Source organism: Furipterus horrens, unplaced genomic scaffold (genome assembly GCF_987537825.1).
Source record: "Furipterus horrens unplaced genomic scaffold, mFurHor1.1.pri manual_scaffold_1, whole genome shotgun sequence".
Lineage (NCBI taxonomy): Eukaryota > Metazoa > Chordata > Mammalia > Chiroptera > Furipteridae > Furipterus > Furipterus horrens.
This window is the reverse complement of record NW_028327171.1, coordinates 51245560-51262065: the sequence shown is the minus strand read 5'-3', so window position 1 is coordinate 51262065 and position 16506 is coordinate 51245560. Positions and strand designations below refer to the sequence as shown.

General features: G+C 35.1%; 1 protein-coding gene across 1 annotated transcript in view; it reads right to left on the bottom strand.

Moving 5' to 3' along the window:
* Positions 1-309: 309 nt before the first annotated feature.
* Positions 310-16506, bottom strand: part of OSTN (osteocrin) — a 41976-nt gene continuing 25779 nt past the window's right edge. Inside the window, exon 4 of the mRNA XM_090281709.1 lies at positions 310-400. Within this exon, the coding sequence (XP_090137835.1) occupies positions 316-400 (85 nt within the window). The 3' untranslated portion in view covers positions 310-315. The remainder of the gene's footprint in view (positions 401-16506) is intronic.

Sequence of the window (16506 nt, the reverse complement as noted above, 5' to 3'; positions counted from 1 at the left end):
AATTTTTTAGCTATAAATAAATTGTCTTAGTGAAAATAAGATAATAAATGATAGAACCAGGATTTGGATTAGGTGCTCTGATTCCATGGCTGGTGCTCTGATTCCATGGCTAGTGCTCTTTCTGCTACACCATTCTCTCTCCTATGTTCCATGTTATCATAATTTTGATTATGTTATTTGCATTAAAATGGTGTATGTCACTGGAAATCCAAAGGGCAATTTAGAAACTAAGATGGATCAATTAGTCCACTGTGCAATATTAATAAAAAGCTTGTATGTATTATATATTCAAATTGTACTTACGATTGGAATCAATTAGCCTCTGGAATTTGAAAGCCGGTTTCCACCAATTCGATCCATGGGGATACCAAATCGCCTTTTTGGATGATCTATTACTTTCCTGAAACAAACCAAGGAGAACACTTTTAAGCTAAAGTCCAAGTTATCAATTGTTACTTTTGCTCTTTTATGCAGAGCTGGGGGCTTTTTTTCAGAGTTGGAATAACCATGATAGTTATCAGTCATCAACACCCACTCTATGTCAGACACAGTTTCTTATCATTTAGGAATCTGTGGAAGTAGCTATTACTACTTCCTTTTGACATCTGAAAAAAAGAGGCTTGGAGATATTAAATAAATTATCCAAAATTAAACAGCCCAGATGAAAAGTTAGGTCTTATCAGCATACCAATTTTCTAAGTGTTAGGTTTGGGTAAAATCCTCTCCCTCTCTTGATTTTGGTGTATTTTCTGTTAATTGAGGAAGATTGCACTAGGTCAGTGGTTTTCCCCAACTTCTGTCATTTATTTATTTTTAGAGAGAGACTAAGGGAAGGAGAAAGAGAGGGAAAGAAACACCAATGTGTGGTTGCCTGTCCTGCAACCTCTACTGGGGACCTGGCCTGCAACCCAGGCAGTGCCTTGACTGGGAACTGAACCGGCGACCTTTTGGTTACAGGCCAGCACCTAGTCCCCTGAGCCACACCAGCCAAGGCTGTTGAATTTTTTTTATTGACATAACAGACATGCCAAAAAGAGCATATATTATAAATGAACAATATTAGACATATGAAGATTTACAAGTGCAATAAGTACCCAGATCAAGAAACAGAACATTTTTATCAAACATTTTTGGAATGGGAAAGAGTCTTAAAAGTTATTTTCCCACCAACTGTCAGAACTCTGCTTCAATTCTTAGACTAGCAATGATACAGCTCATCAGTTGAAAATCTCGGTGATGAAGGGCTAATTACTTCACAGGACAACTTATTCAATTTTCAACAGCATAAAGAGTTAAACAAGATTTTTTTCAGAATGTTTTCAATAGCTATATGTAGTTCTTTTCTAATTACTTGCATTAAATTGTCAAGTATACCACACGATTAAAACACTGAAAATGAGTGAAAACCACAATACCTATGAGTTTTTTGTATTATCATTTACTATGCACCTATGTTAAGTGTTCTTTTCTGTGGCTGTCTTGGGGTCATTAAGTCAGAAATAAGTCTTTACTCAAAAACCTATAATTAAGTACTGTCAGATTGGTAATAATTTAATGCAAATAGTAGAGAAAAATATTCTCTTATTTTTTTTTTGAAACACTGTTTACCTTAACTATGAGGTCTTATCAATGTTCTACGTATCACTGTTAGGCAAATACTTTATTTTAAAAGCTGTTAAAATTATAGAGAACAATGAAAACATGAGGGATTTTTATGATTACATCTTATACATAGAAAATCCTATAAACATTGCTTCATTCTAATGAAAACAATCAAATTGAAGGTAATTAATATTTACTTAATACTTCCTATATACCAGGCATTGTGCTCTGCTGTGCATACAACAAGGATAAAAATAGGCATTGAACCTGAAATGGACCTTATCCTCAAATGACATTGTAGTAATAGGGCTATGTTATGTGTGTTCTTTTGGTTTCTTGGTTTTCTTAATTTAGCCTTCTTTTCTGCTGATTCACATGCATCTCCCTTTTTAGGTTGGTCTTTAGTTTCGCTAGTCAATGCAGATAACATTGTATGTATGATCTTATGTGACTGTCTCATAAAGAATAGTTTGCTTGGCATGGGGGAAAACCTGGAAAATAAATTCAGTGCATATCTTTAACCTATCCATCCCTCTCCCTTCATTCTTCAGATTTCTGAAAGACACACCTTCTTAAGTGGTGCCTATTTATTGCCCTTCTGGCTTTCTCGATATAAAATAACTGTATTTTTTAATGTGATAATCTAACAGAAAACATGTTATCTGTAAATGAGCATAAAATTAATAGTCAAGAGTTACAAGAAGGTATACATATCAGTTGTGCTTTAGGTCTTTCAATGTAAATATAAATGATGATTTGAGAAAAAGAAAAGTGTCTTTATATTTTTTCTTATTTTCATTCACCTAAGTACATTTACAGATTCTTTAGCATTAATTTTTTTTTTTTTGTGGTAGTCACAATAATGACTTCTTCAAGGAATGCCCATGTCATGATTCACAGAATCTTTAAATATACTACTTCACATAGCAAAAGGGACATTGCAGCTAGGATTAATAAAAGCCTTGAGATAAAAAATTATCCAGGATTATCTGGGTGGGCCCAGTCTAGTCACAGGAGTCCTTAAAAGTGGAAAACGACTGAAGAAGAGGGGCGGAGAGGTCAGAGAGTGCCCTCTGACAACTTAACCCACCATCGCTGCGCTGGATGACAGAGGAAAGGATCAGGAATCAAGGAATGCTGTCGCCTCTGAGTTCTTAAAAGAAAACAGGGACTTAAGTCCTATAACTGGAAGAAATTGAAGCGTGTCAATAACCTGAATGAGCAGGAAATAAATTCCAAGAAGGCGCACAGTCTGCCCAGGACCTCTCAACGTCTCCATATCCTGCAGGCAAGTAGGACCAAAGAGAGAGCGCACAGTTGAGTGCATGGGGAGTTTTAGGGTCCCGTGCTTGGCTGGCAATCAAACATGTGGCTGCACCTAATTGGAAAGAAGACTAAAAAAAGTTTTCTAGAATGACATAAGGTGGCTGGTGAAGATACACTGGACTTCTGACCTACACAACTGTATGATAATAAATTCATGCTGTTTTAAATCTAGAGGTCTGTGGTCATTTATTACCATAGAAATAAAAAAATGAATGCATATATCTGTATGATTTAGGGTTGATGTCTAAGTGTAATGTGGTTAATATATAAAACAAAAAAGCAAACAAATAAACAAACAAAAAACCTGACGTGGTTTTTATTACTTGAACCCTTCAGTTCCTTCACTGACTACCACCATCCTAACCCCAGGAAACGGTAAGATGGGAGCCATCTCAGGGTGGAGGAGACCGCTCAGGGGAATCCCAGACAGACAGTGAGAGGAAGTGAGAAACCAGCCCTTTCCTCACGGTTCCAGTACCGGTGAGGAGAGGAAGTCAATGATACCTGGAGAAAAGAGCAGAGCTTCAAACGTGCACTCACCACCCAAAGCTCCTGTGAAATGAGCGGCGCCATGAAAAATAACCTTTTTACTTTATTTAAAGGACGTATGATGGCCCCATGCATCATTATGAATTAGAACATAACATTTTTTTCAAAAATGAAGATTAAATGAAAATAGCATTTCTCTTTCTTTACATTTACTCTCCCCCCCCCCTTTTTTCCCACAAGTAAATGAGAGCCAATTGTATGGTGAAAAGAAAATAAACTCTCTTTTTCTTTCCTTCTGTCCTTGTTCCCTGTTCTTTCCTTCCTTTCTTTCCCGAGACTTGATCCCAAAAGTATTAGGAGCTGGGAGATGGTAAACTTGGATTGTGTTTGTAAGTCTGTTATCACCCTGAGATTCTCTTTCCTTTTTGATAAAATCCAGCTAATACCTGTTTTGCCTTTCTTCTGGAGGTGTTTATTTATTTAACACACTTGTTTGTTATTGTAACTGTTTTATGCAAAACCATATGTAATTAGTTCTCTGCACTGGGGATACAGTGGTGGAGAAGACGTGTATTAGCTATTAGAGCTCACATTTTACTTGAAACAAGCTAATGAAGTAACACACCACAAAATATTTTATACATTTTAACTGGTTTCACTATCTTTTCTTGTCAGTCTAATAGTTTTTAAACTATTTGAAGCTTAGTATATCTACAAATAAAAGCTTTATAAAAGAGCGCAATATCTAAGAAGTTAAGTGAAGAATTGTCTCAGTAATGGAGTACCTCACCTTCCCCAAATATTGTGACTCCTAAAAGAGTTTCCAGGAACACGTAGGATCCTTAGAGCAGAGTTTGAAAAACACTGGTCAAGTGAACGGAAACCTAGGTCCTGAATGCTTTTGTTTTATTTAGCAATAGATCCATAATTACTTTGATTCATCTTATCAGATTTTGGATTGGTTGCAAATGGTATCTTGAAATCAGGTAAGAAGAATAAATAAAGCAAATAGATATTAAAAATCCATTCGGTATTTTCATTTTCTGTTAGTCCTTAAATGAAAATGAAAAAAAATATTGCCATAAAGCAGATAAACCAAAAAATGATCATAGCTCAGTAAGTTAAATTTCTGTATAGTCTTCTATCCATTCAGAATTAAAATGGCAAACTAGAATTTATCTCACATTTTTTGTTGACATGAAATATATATATCAGTATTATACTCTGTAACATAATAAACTGACAAGAATACACAGTGTGTAAAAATAAATGTTAAGACAGGGAAATATTCTTAAGGCCAAAAGAGAAAACTGTACTTTCTGACTATGTAGTCCCTCTTGTGACAAAATAATGGTATGACATGTCATATGTGTGTGTGCCTGTGTGTGTGTGTGTGTGTGTGTGTGTATAGTTTATCCATTTAACCCAATTTACCTTTTCTGTTCTAAGATATTCTCAAAGCAGTTTAAGGATAAAGAATATCTACCAAACTAATATAAAGAGAATGGATTGTTTACTTTAAACATAACTTTAAACTTCACACTAATATATAGGCTTCCTGTTCTAAATAAGATTTTTCAACATTTATATTCTTTGATAATTCAGTTACTGAAAATGTTTTACATCTTAAAACAAATTTAAAAAGTTGTATTCAAATTTCCAAAGGTAATCTGTAGACTGAATTTTGGTCTAATAATTCTTTTGACTTTCCTTATAATCCATAGGTATTCTTCCAGACTCTCTAGTTGAGAGGGTTTTAGAATTTTATTTGAAAGGTATGACTTCTTTCAGCAAATATTATGTTTTGACATGCATGTTGACATGCATAGTTGCTGTTGTTTTATTTTAATTGTTGTATAATATTTTACTATATGACTACAAATTGGCTTATTTATACATTCTATGGTAGATGAAAGTTTGAGGTATTTTTGTTATTATTGTTATGCAATGCTCAGCTGAAAATGTTGCTATACACACCTGTAGTGCACACTGAAGGATTCCTTTATAGTATATTTTTTAGTAGAATTACCAACTATGCCTACACATAATTTTATTACAGAGCACCAGACTTTTCCAAAGTTGTACCAATTTACATGTCTAAGAGTGGTGTATGAGTGATCCTAATGTTTCAAATTATGCCAATCTTTGCACTGTGGATTTTTAATTTTGCCAGTCTCATGTTTTTGTAATCATATCTCATTGTGGTTTTAATTTGTCTTCACTGAATACTAATAAAGTTGCTCCCCTTTTTATTTGTTTATTGACCACTTGAATTCCTTCTTTTGTAAGGGCCTGTTCAAGTCTATTGCCTGTTTCTTTATTGATTTTTCTTTTATTTATTTTTATTTTTATTTTTTTTTTACTGTGTGGTTGCCTCTCACTTGTGCCCCCAACTTGGAACCTGATGTGCAACCTAGTCATGTGCTCTGACTGGGAATCAAGCCAGGATTTTTCATTTAAATATGGATTTTTAGGAGGGTTTCATACACTGTGACTATTAGACTCAGTTATATGAAAATATCCTTTCCCATTTGTGGTTAATTGTGTCTTTTATGAAAACACTTAATGCTGTTTTTATTTTATTTTGTATTTTTAATTTTTTTGAATTTATCGGGGTAACATTGGTTAAGAAAATTATACAGGTTTCAGGTGTACAATTCTATCATACATCACCTGTATATTGTACTGTATGTTCACCAACTGAAGTCAAGTCTCTGTCCATCACCATTTATCTTCCCTTTACCCTCTATTACCTCCCTCAACTCGCCCCTTTCTCTCTGGTAACTACTATACTGTTATCTGTCTCTATGAGTTGTGGGTTTTTTTGTCTGTTTGTTTTGTTTTTTTTGCTTAGTCCCTTTATTTTTTCACCCAGAACTCCAAATTTATCAATATTTTTATATTTTTGTTTATTAAATCATCTCTAATGTTGTGAAAATATTCTCCTATGTTACCCTAAAATATTTTTGTAGGCTTACCATTCACATTTACATTTTTAATCCTTTTGAAGTTATTTTTTATTAATGGGATGAGATAGGGGTCATATGTTCATTTTTCCCTCTATATTCATACTTAATTATTTATAAATTTTAGATTCACCTTGTCAAGTTTTATGGAAAATTCTTTTTGCAGTACCTGGAATTGTATTGAATTTAAAATATAAATCAATTTGGAGGAACAGAAACCTTTATGAAATTGAATCTTACTATCCAAGATCATTTATTTAGGTTATATTTTACTTCCTTCTATATTTCTATGTTTTCTCCATAAAGACCTTCCACAGTTTATTGGACTTTTTAAATTTTAAGCTACAGTATTTGATAGTATGTTTAAAGTTTTTAGTAAGTGTTCCTTACTAGGTTAAAAAGGGTTCCTTTTTATTATTATTTTACTGGTGATTTTGATCATTAGTCAATGTTTAATCTTACTGAGTGCTTTTCCTGACTCTATTCAGGTAACAGAGCTTTATTTCTTCAATTTGTTAATTCTATTAATTGACTTTATAAATCAAGTCACTCTATACCAAGTTTTTGTGATAAACCCAACATTATAATGGTATATGATCTTTTCAATACATTATTGAAATTATTCTGCTAATTCTTTTGGTAGGAATTTGTATCTATATTTATTAATGAAGTTGTAGTATAATTTTCTTGTTCTTTCCATATATGGTTTTGTTGTCCAGATAATGCTATCCTCAAGAAATTAGTTAAGGATCATACTTTCTTTTTTGGTTACACTTTTATTTATTTAATTATATCAGGGTGTCAGAATATGTTCTATATGATAACCAAGCCTTTAAAAATTTTAAGCCTCCAGCACCCATTTATGATAAAAACTCTCAACAAAGTGGAAATAGATGGAACATACCTAAACATAATAAAGGCCATAATGACAAACCCACTGTCAGCATCATATTCAATGGGCAAAAACTATAAGTGTTCCTCTTAAGATTGGGAACAAGACAAGGATGTCTGCTTTCACCTCTGTTATTAAACATAGTACTAGAAGTCCTAGCTATAGCAATCAGACAAGAAAAATAAATAAAAGGTATCCAAACTGCAAAAGAAGATGATGTGATATGGTACATAGAGAACCCTAAATATTCTATCAAGAAATTATTAGAACTGATAAATGAATTCAGTGAAGTAGCACATTATAAAATGAATACCCAGAAATCAGTGGCATTTTTATATTCTATAATGAACTATCAGAAAAGGAAATTAAGAAAATAATCCCATCCACAATTGCTTCAAAAGAATAAAATGCCTAAGAATAAATCTAATCAAGGATGTAAAAGACTGTACTCAGAAAATTATAAGACCCTGAAGAAAGAAATTAAAGAAGATATAAATAAGTGGAAGCACATACCTTGTTCATGGATAGGAAGAATTAACAGCATTAAAATGTCCATATCACCCAAAGCAATCTATAGATTTAATGCATTCTTATCAAGATTCCAATGATGTATTTCGCAGAAGTAGAAAAAATATTTCAAAACCTTATATGAAGCCACAAGAGGCCCCCAGTAGCAACTGTGATCTTGGGAAAGAAGAACAAAGTTGGAGAAATCATGCTACCTAATATCAAATATACTATAAGGCCATTGTAATCAAAACAGCACGGTACTGGCATAAAAACAGACACATAGATCAATGCAACAGAATAGAGAGCCCAGAAATAAATCCATACCTTTGTAGTCAATTAATATTTGACAGAGGAAACAAGAACATATAATGGGCTAAAGATAGTTTATTCAATAAATGATGTTGGGAAAATTAGTCAGATATATGCAAAGAAATGAAACTAGACCACCTCTTACGCCACACACAAGAATAAATTCAAAATGGATCAGACTTAAATGTTAGATCTGAAACCATAAAAATCATAGAAGAAAACATAGGCAACAAAATCTCAAACATTGCTCATATCAATATTTTTTTCTGATATATCTCCTCAGGTAAGGGAAATAAAAGAAAAAACAAACACAGGGGACTACAACAAACTGAAAAGTTTTTGCACTGCAAAGAAAATCATCAACAAAATAAAAAGGCAACCCAGTGAATGGGAAAACATTTTTGCCAATACACCTGATAAGGGGTTAAGATCCAAAATTTATAAAGAACTTGCAAAACTCAACACCAAAAAAACAAACAATCCAATTAGAAAATAGTCAAAAGTCCTGAATAGACACTTCCCCAAAGAAGACATACAGATGGCCAACAGACAAATTAAAAGATGCTCAACATCACTAATAATCAGAGAAATGCAAATTATAATCACAATAAGATATCACCTCACACCTGATGACTATCATCAATAAATCAACAAACAACAAGCATTGGCAAGGATGTGGAGAAAGGAGAACAGTTTTGCACTGTTGATGGGAATGCAGACTGGTACAGCCACTGTAGAAAGCAGTATGAAGTTACCTCAAAAATTAAAAATGGAACTGCTCTTTGACCCAGTGATTCCACTTCTGGGAATTTATCCATAAACCCAAAACACAAACTTGAAAGAATGTAAGTAACCCTATGTTCATTGCAGCATTATGTACAATATCCATGATTTGGAAGCAGCCCAAGTGTCCATCAGTAGATGAGTAGATAAAACAACTAGGGTACACTTACACAATGGAATGCTTCTTGGCCATAAAAAAGAAGAAAATTTTACCCTTTGCAACAGCATGGATGGACCGGGAAAAAATTATACTAAGCGAAATAAGCCAGTCAGAGAAAGACGAATACCATATGATTTCACTCATATGTGAAATCTAATGAACAAACATAATAAGCAAAACAGAGACAGACTCATAGATAGAGAGCAGGGTGACAGCTGTCAAGGAGGTGGGGGACTGGGTGAGGGAGTGGAAGGATGGAGCAAAAAACAAATTTAAGGCTTATTTGTGATTAGAAATTTTATTTATTTTAGTAAGTCTTTCATGTGAACTTAAAAAACTTTTTTTTTACCAATTGTTGGATATATCACAACTTTTATTGATCCTGCTCATGGCTTTGAGTTCCAAGGAAAGAAACCTAGAAATCAGAGTGTGAAGAGTATACCCTAAAACTGTCTGTTTTGCTGCTTTATCTTATAAGGGCAATAAAATGCTTGTCCTCTTTTAAGAAAGGCATACAGCTTCACCAGCACTGAGCAATACGCAGTAAGGGAGAATATGGTAATGATAATGAAAGATGTTCTTTTGAATAGTTCAGTAATTTAGATGAGTAAAACATGAAATTAAATTGTTATTCTATAAAGCTTGGAAGAGTATAGTGGCCAAGTTCCAGTAATTTTACCACAATGCAGTCTCCTTTCACATTTAAACAGGACGGATCTCTGTAACCAATGGTAAATTGTGGAAATGACAATGTGTGATTTCCAAACCTAAGTAACAAAATATATTGCAGCCTCTGCCTTGCTTTGTTGGGTCACTCACTCTATGGGGAGTCAGCTGTCATTTCCTAAAAACACTTTCACAGTTCTATGGAGAGGTTTATGTGGCAGTGAACTAAGGTTTCCTGCCAAGGGCTGCTGCGGAACTGAGGCATCCTGCTGTGAGCCTTGAGGTGGCCATTTTGGAAATGGATATCCTCACTTCAGGTATAACCTGCTGATGGCCACAGCCCTGGCCAACATTTTCACTGTAGCCTTGGAGAGACCCCAAGCAAGAAGCACCGAGCCAGTATTTTTATGGCTTTCTGATGCACAGAAACTATGTGAGGACATAAGTGTTTATTATTGTCCTAGGCTGCTAATTTCTGGGTAACTTGTTTGCATAGCACTAGATATTTATTTAACACAGTGACATTGGAAGTGCTCTGGGATTCCACAGGAGAAGAGATCACAACCAATTTGTGGGTTCCAGGAAAATCTTACAGAGCATGTGGAAACAATAAAAACAAGTGACAACCCCTGAATTCTGCAATCCTGATTGTCATAATTAAAAGTTAAATTATAGAATTAAGAAATGACTATCAGAAAACAGAATATATGTACTTGGAAGGACCAATGTGTGAGGAGAGACTGAAAAGAAGGACTCAGCAAGACGCTGTAAAGAGTGAAAAAGAAAATCATCAAAGTCCACAGAGTCATGTTAAAATTCAAATTCCAGAATGTTCGGATGAAGTCTGAGTGATGATGTAGATTTTAGGGGCCAGTATATATTGTCCTTTGATCTCAAGGCCACATTGAGAAACAACAGAGAAATAAGATCGAATGATCAATGCATAGAAATAAAAATGTCATTTTGATGAAGCTGAATGTAGAATATCTCTTTAATCTGCATTTAAAAGGACTTCCTTACATTTCCTCCCTGAGTTAGACAGACTTACACAAATATTCATAGCCATCCAATAAGAACAGGAAGAAAGAGGATTAGCTGCACAAGCTCAACTACTCCTCCCAAGCTGACCTACCAGATAAATAAGTACTTCTCCATTGGGAAGCAGTGAATAAGAAGGTGGGGCAGTTTTTCCCTAACTGAAGTTCCTTCACATGGAAATATGAGGCTGGGAAACACAAGACTTAATAAACGGGATACATTTAGAATGATGAAAGGAAGTGCTCCTTGATAAGGAGAAAGTTGCCTTCATGATGTTGGAAATTCTATCTCAAAACTGGTAATTCAATTTTAAACAGATTCTACTAAATTTATGATGATGGTGCTGACTAGGCAGGACATCAGCTTCTAAATAAAGTATTATTCTAAGGAATGGGTCATATGAACAGGCATTCTGGAACAAACCATGAGCATAGGAATCAAACAATGAGATTGAAAGCGTTTAGTGTAAAATAACCCAGGCATGGTTGATCTGAAAACTGCTGTAGAGCTATAGAGGGCAGAGAAAATCTTCATTTGCTTGGCTCACAAACCTCTTTGAGGGTTTAATGAAACTTTTGAAAATTCTATCCAGCAAATGGATTTACATAAAAATGTCTTCTGGAATTTTTTTTTTTTTTGCAGTGGGAAGGTGAGGGGAAATGGATAACACACATTTCAGAGCCTGTATATGGAATCAAGTATTATCCTCTTTATGGAAAGTTTTAAACATTTGTATATGAGTCAGGGTAGGGAGAAAAGGCAATGATCCTGAGAGACTTTTTCATTCTGTGGTGTTGTGCTGGGGTGTGAAGAGGCTTGCAGGAGTTGTCACTGTGAAAAATGGCCCAAGATCATCTTCCCCAAGCAAATTTCTTATGGCACATCCAGGGTTTTCAGCAAGGAGGAAGGAAGCACCACACTCGGAATCCTTTTTCTGAGTTTCTTACTCTGAAATGGGGCCCATTTTAAACTACTCCCTTTGGGCATTACCAAATAAAGGCTGGAAAGAAATAGCAAAAATCATGAGGTACCCAGGTTGGCCCTGCTCTGTGGCACTGCTTCACAATGAATGAGAAAGGAAAATGATATGTTAGGACTTTTTGCCTTTAATCTTTGGGGCTGTCATCAAGAAGGGCAAACATAATTGACAAAGTGAAGCTAGAACTGCTATTCTCAACTTTTGTCTGAACTTGTGTCTGGCTTAGGATTGAAACTCATATATCATTGGTACAGTTTTTCCAAAACTATTTATTCAATGCATACGTTGTAATGAACCTCACTGTTCCTGGACTTGGACGAGTGCCTTATTCACACAGAACTTTAATTTCTTCATCAGAACGGCTTGTTTAAGTGTAAGGCATTGGACTTAGAGTTAAGCAACCTGACATTCTAGCTAGGAAAATAATTTTATCTCTCTGAAAACATACCAATAAAATGAGGTGATATCTTCTTAGGTTATTGTAGGAATTAAGTAAAAACTGTACCAAAATGTGAAAGTGGGATTCTTTCTATCTCAATTTGGTTATCTCAGTTTTGACTGTGGCCCAAAAAAGCTGAGAGGAAAAAAAAGTATTATTTCCTCTTTCATTCCAAAGTAAAATGCTAGACTTACGGAGTAGTTGCAAAGGAGGTTGCTGCAAACTGTTTTTTTCCAACTTGAATTCAATAAAATGATTGATGTTGAATAGGTAAAGAGAGAAAATTTCTCTGGAGTAAGTTATTAGAGAACACCAGCATCTTTCCAATCCTCTTTTATATAGAAGAGGGGCTTCAAGAAAACTATTCCAAGAGCTTCACACATGTACCTGTTGAAGCAAAGTAGACCTGCTAGAACCAGTATATGAAATCTAAAAGGCAAGGGGCCGTGAGAGTCGGCTGTCTGCTTCAGTGAAGAGATGGATATATAAAAAAGAAGAGCTCACTTCCAGTGACCAGAGTCAAGGATGTGGGTTTTCTGTGGAACTGAGGTTGAGCAAGCATGCAGGTAGAGCTGGCCTCCGTTAATGATAAAGAAAACCTTCCCCAAGGGGCTTCCTGCCAGGAATTATGCATAAGGCAACTTCAGCAGGATGCTGGTGGTGGTGAGAAATGAAGAATTTAGAGGGTAGGATGATGATGTGAAGCAAAACTGACCTGCAGAGAGTGATGCATGGCTCTGGGCAAGGATATTTACTAACTTCTATCAACGTTTCCAATAGGGTTATGCAATGACCCTATGAACACATCCCATGATAAGGAGTCAGCTTTGAGTGTTTCCTGAAGCCAGAGAGCACTAAAGCCAGGTCATGGTATTATCAGTCAAGTAAGACTTTTCTTTACCTCTCTGTGTCCCATCCCCAACACAGGAGGGGACAGAGGCAGCTAGCTCACTGTCATAAGGTAAGAGATGAGGCTAAACTGACTGCAGCCCCTTCCAACTGCAGCTCTCCAGTTTGAAAAGGAGACACTTTCCTGATATTTGTGATTTGTGACCAAAGGGATATTTATTATTTCAATGTGATCAATAAAGTTATACAGTACTGTTACAGGAGAATGAGAAGCGGAGGGACACATGTCTCACCTGCCAACTCAGCAGTCCTGGGCCTGGTCTGATAATATTGCTGGATGTTCCAACATCACAAGAAACACCATGCTAACATGGGAGGAGGGCAGTCTTTGAAATTCTGTGTATCCTTTCCACTATCTGGGAAGGAAAGCCTTTGGAACTGTGCTTTCATCTCAAGGCCAGAAAGATGGGAGAAAGTCCATGGTGCCCTAAGAAGAAGCCCATAAAACAACTTCGGTTAATTGCCTACCTCTGGTCCCTATATGTTTTACCAGGGAGTCCCTAGTGCTTATAGAAAGAGCCCATAAATAACTTTGGGTAACTGCCCCAATTTGAATTTACTGCCTCTCATCACTCACGTGTTTTACAAAAAGATGAACAAATGGAGTTCACCTTGGAGCAAGATAAGGATTCACTAATAGACCCCCCCCCCACACACACACATACCTAAGTTTGGATAGTTATGTCCCCCTGAGAAAAGCTGGCTCCACCTTTACCTGTCAGTCAATATGTAACTTCATCACTCCCATCCCGCCAACTGTGTAAGTTCTCAGAAATCCAATGACTCGCTCTCTTGGCTCTCACGGCACACTTGGTCTTCTGGCCGCAGGACCTCCAGCCACCCTCGGGCAAGTTTACCACCCCAGCCTCTACTCTACCGTTCACTAATAAACATTGTGTGCATGCAGATAGGCTCGCTGATCTGTAATTTGTTACTGCATTGTCGTGAAGAACCAGGATTTCTCCAATATCAGTACCTGCCTTTGCTTGTATCCAAGAAACAGGAAACAGCAACTACTGAATGGGTTGTCCCCCTTATCTCTCAATTTACTAGTTATAATAACAATGCCATGAATCAAAGTGTTTATTGACCTGACTCTATTGAACGTGTGTGTTTGTGCTGGGGATCTGCTATCAGCTCTCCAGGTCCACTTTCAGCTTTTTCTCACCCTACTTTCCGTCTGGGTAGCTACCGTTTCTGTGTCACAGAAGGGTTTCTGTTCTTTCCGGCTTCGGTTTGGGGCAGGTAAATGGTGGCCTTGGTAGGAAAGACTAAAAGGAGAGAGGAAATAAGATCACACTAAATTTCACCTGGCTCCCTCTTTGCAGGATCACTTCCCTCTGACTGAAGGTCACCACTCTGCTCAAGGCACCTGACCCTGCAGATCAGGGCCCCAGGATGTTGTGCCATTCATTACAATTTGCCTATACCCACTTTTTTGTTTGTTTGTTTGTTTGTTTTTGCAAATAGCCTTGCTGTGAATAAGCCCTTCTCAATTTTTTCTATTTCAAATAACCTGCCTGTTTCCTCCAGGAACCCAAATTGACACAATATTATCTGCTTTGCTAATCTCAAAATATAATGAGAGAATTAAAGCAATAACAGTTGTAAAATGATTATAGTAACTTCAAATACAGAGTATTATTGTTTTTTTGTAAGGTATTTTTAGTATTGTGTGAAGGACTGAGGGAAACCATCCTATAGAAAAATTTCAGGCAAACCATTAATATCTTCTAGTATTAAGTCATCATTCAGATAATATTGCCAGAAATATCATCATAGCTGCTTTTTTTATTTGCTTAAATGAGCTAAGCCATTCATTTACTTTCACATTTTAATCAAGTGAAATTAATGAAGACAGTATTTTGGACTTCAAAGCATAGTTGAGTTAATTCACTCTGAGAATTAAAGTAATTAGCACATCCATCTGAAGTAGAAGCTAATGTCATATTCAGATAAAAAATATAATATAAAATAAGAAACAATAAATTGTTGTTGGCTCCATTTAATATGATTTGAGATAGACTATGTATGCCCTGTTTAACTTCTATGTTTGTTTTCATTTTTATTTTTCCCAACTGTTCATTCATTCTTCCATATCATCTCTTATGTAATTTATTGAAAGCATAGTTCAAAATTTTTTCTTTTCTGATTATTTTATAGTAATTGAAAATAAAATAATGTGTTTCATATGCTTGAGACTCAGAGTTTTAAAAACTGGAGTCATGTACCATTATAATTCAGGGATCCATAAATGTGGAAGAGAAAATATTACATTTTAAATTAATTACCCCATAATTAAAATATAGCATTTGCTTCAATTATGAATGTATGGACCAATCACAATAGTATTAGTAGAACCTAGACCTTTGTCACCAATAAAAATAACAGTTACATTTAGATCACATTTTAGTCATTGTATATAGTTTTAAGTTGTTTTCTATGTCAGCCTACTTGAAATTATAGTTTTTTTTAGACCCATCTTTTAGATCTTGTTATTTCATATGTGAATTAAGAAGCATATATTGTCATATTACGATCAGTTTTAACATATGTTAATAATTTTGTTCTTATATATTGGTAATCTTTGAACTCTTATGAATTTTATTCAGTTAAAAATAATATTCTAATAAGAAATTAATAGGTTTCACCAAGTGCCAAAGTGGCCCATGACACATATTAGACACATATTAGAAAAGCTTATGTATCTGTCGATTTAGTGATGGATGAGATCTTTAGGGTTACAATATGGTAACCAGATCTCAGGCCATAACCTTCTCTTGGTGAGTCTGGGGAGATAGAAAATGTATGCCTGAGAAGGAGAAAAATTGATGGCATGTACATGAAAACCACAGATGTTTATAAGCAACAGCGAAAGTGTTTTGTATATTCATTTGCATGAAGGTAACATGAAAATTACTAGCTTTGTTAGAAATTCGAAAATAAATAATAAGAAGTAAAGCTTTATGGACTAAAGGATCAAAACTACTATCTCAGGTAATGTGATAATAGCACAGCAAAAAATCTCGGGTCCAGCTTTCCCAAACAAGATTACTATAATTTTTATGAACCTCCATTTTATAAAATAATTGCAAAACTCTAAACTGTATATTCTTGCTATCCAATATGTAAAATTTTTAATTTTAGCTTGTGACTTTATTATATATATTTAAATAATGCTGAAATACCTTTGTAACAAATAATGGAAAATCTAATCTTAACCATTATACCTTGAAAGAATTCTAAAATTATTTTTCTAGTAAAATTCACAGATGTGTATAGAAATATTTTATGCAATAATTATACTTACCTCCCATTCTTTTCCAATATACAAAACATTTAATATTTGCTTTAAGGCCAATAACAAGAACATCTGCATAAAATATGAAGCCTTAAGAAAAATTTTGCAGGAAATGCCCTTGGAATTTAAGAGTACAA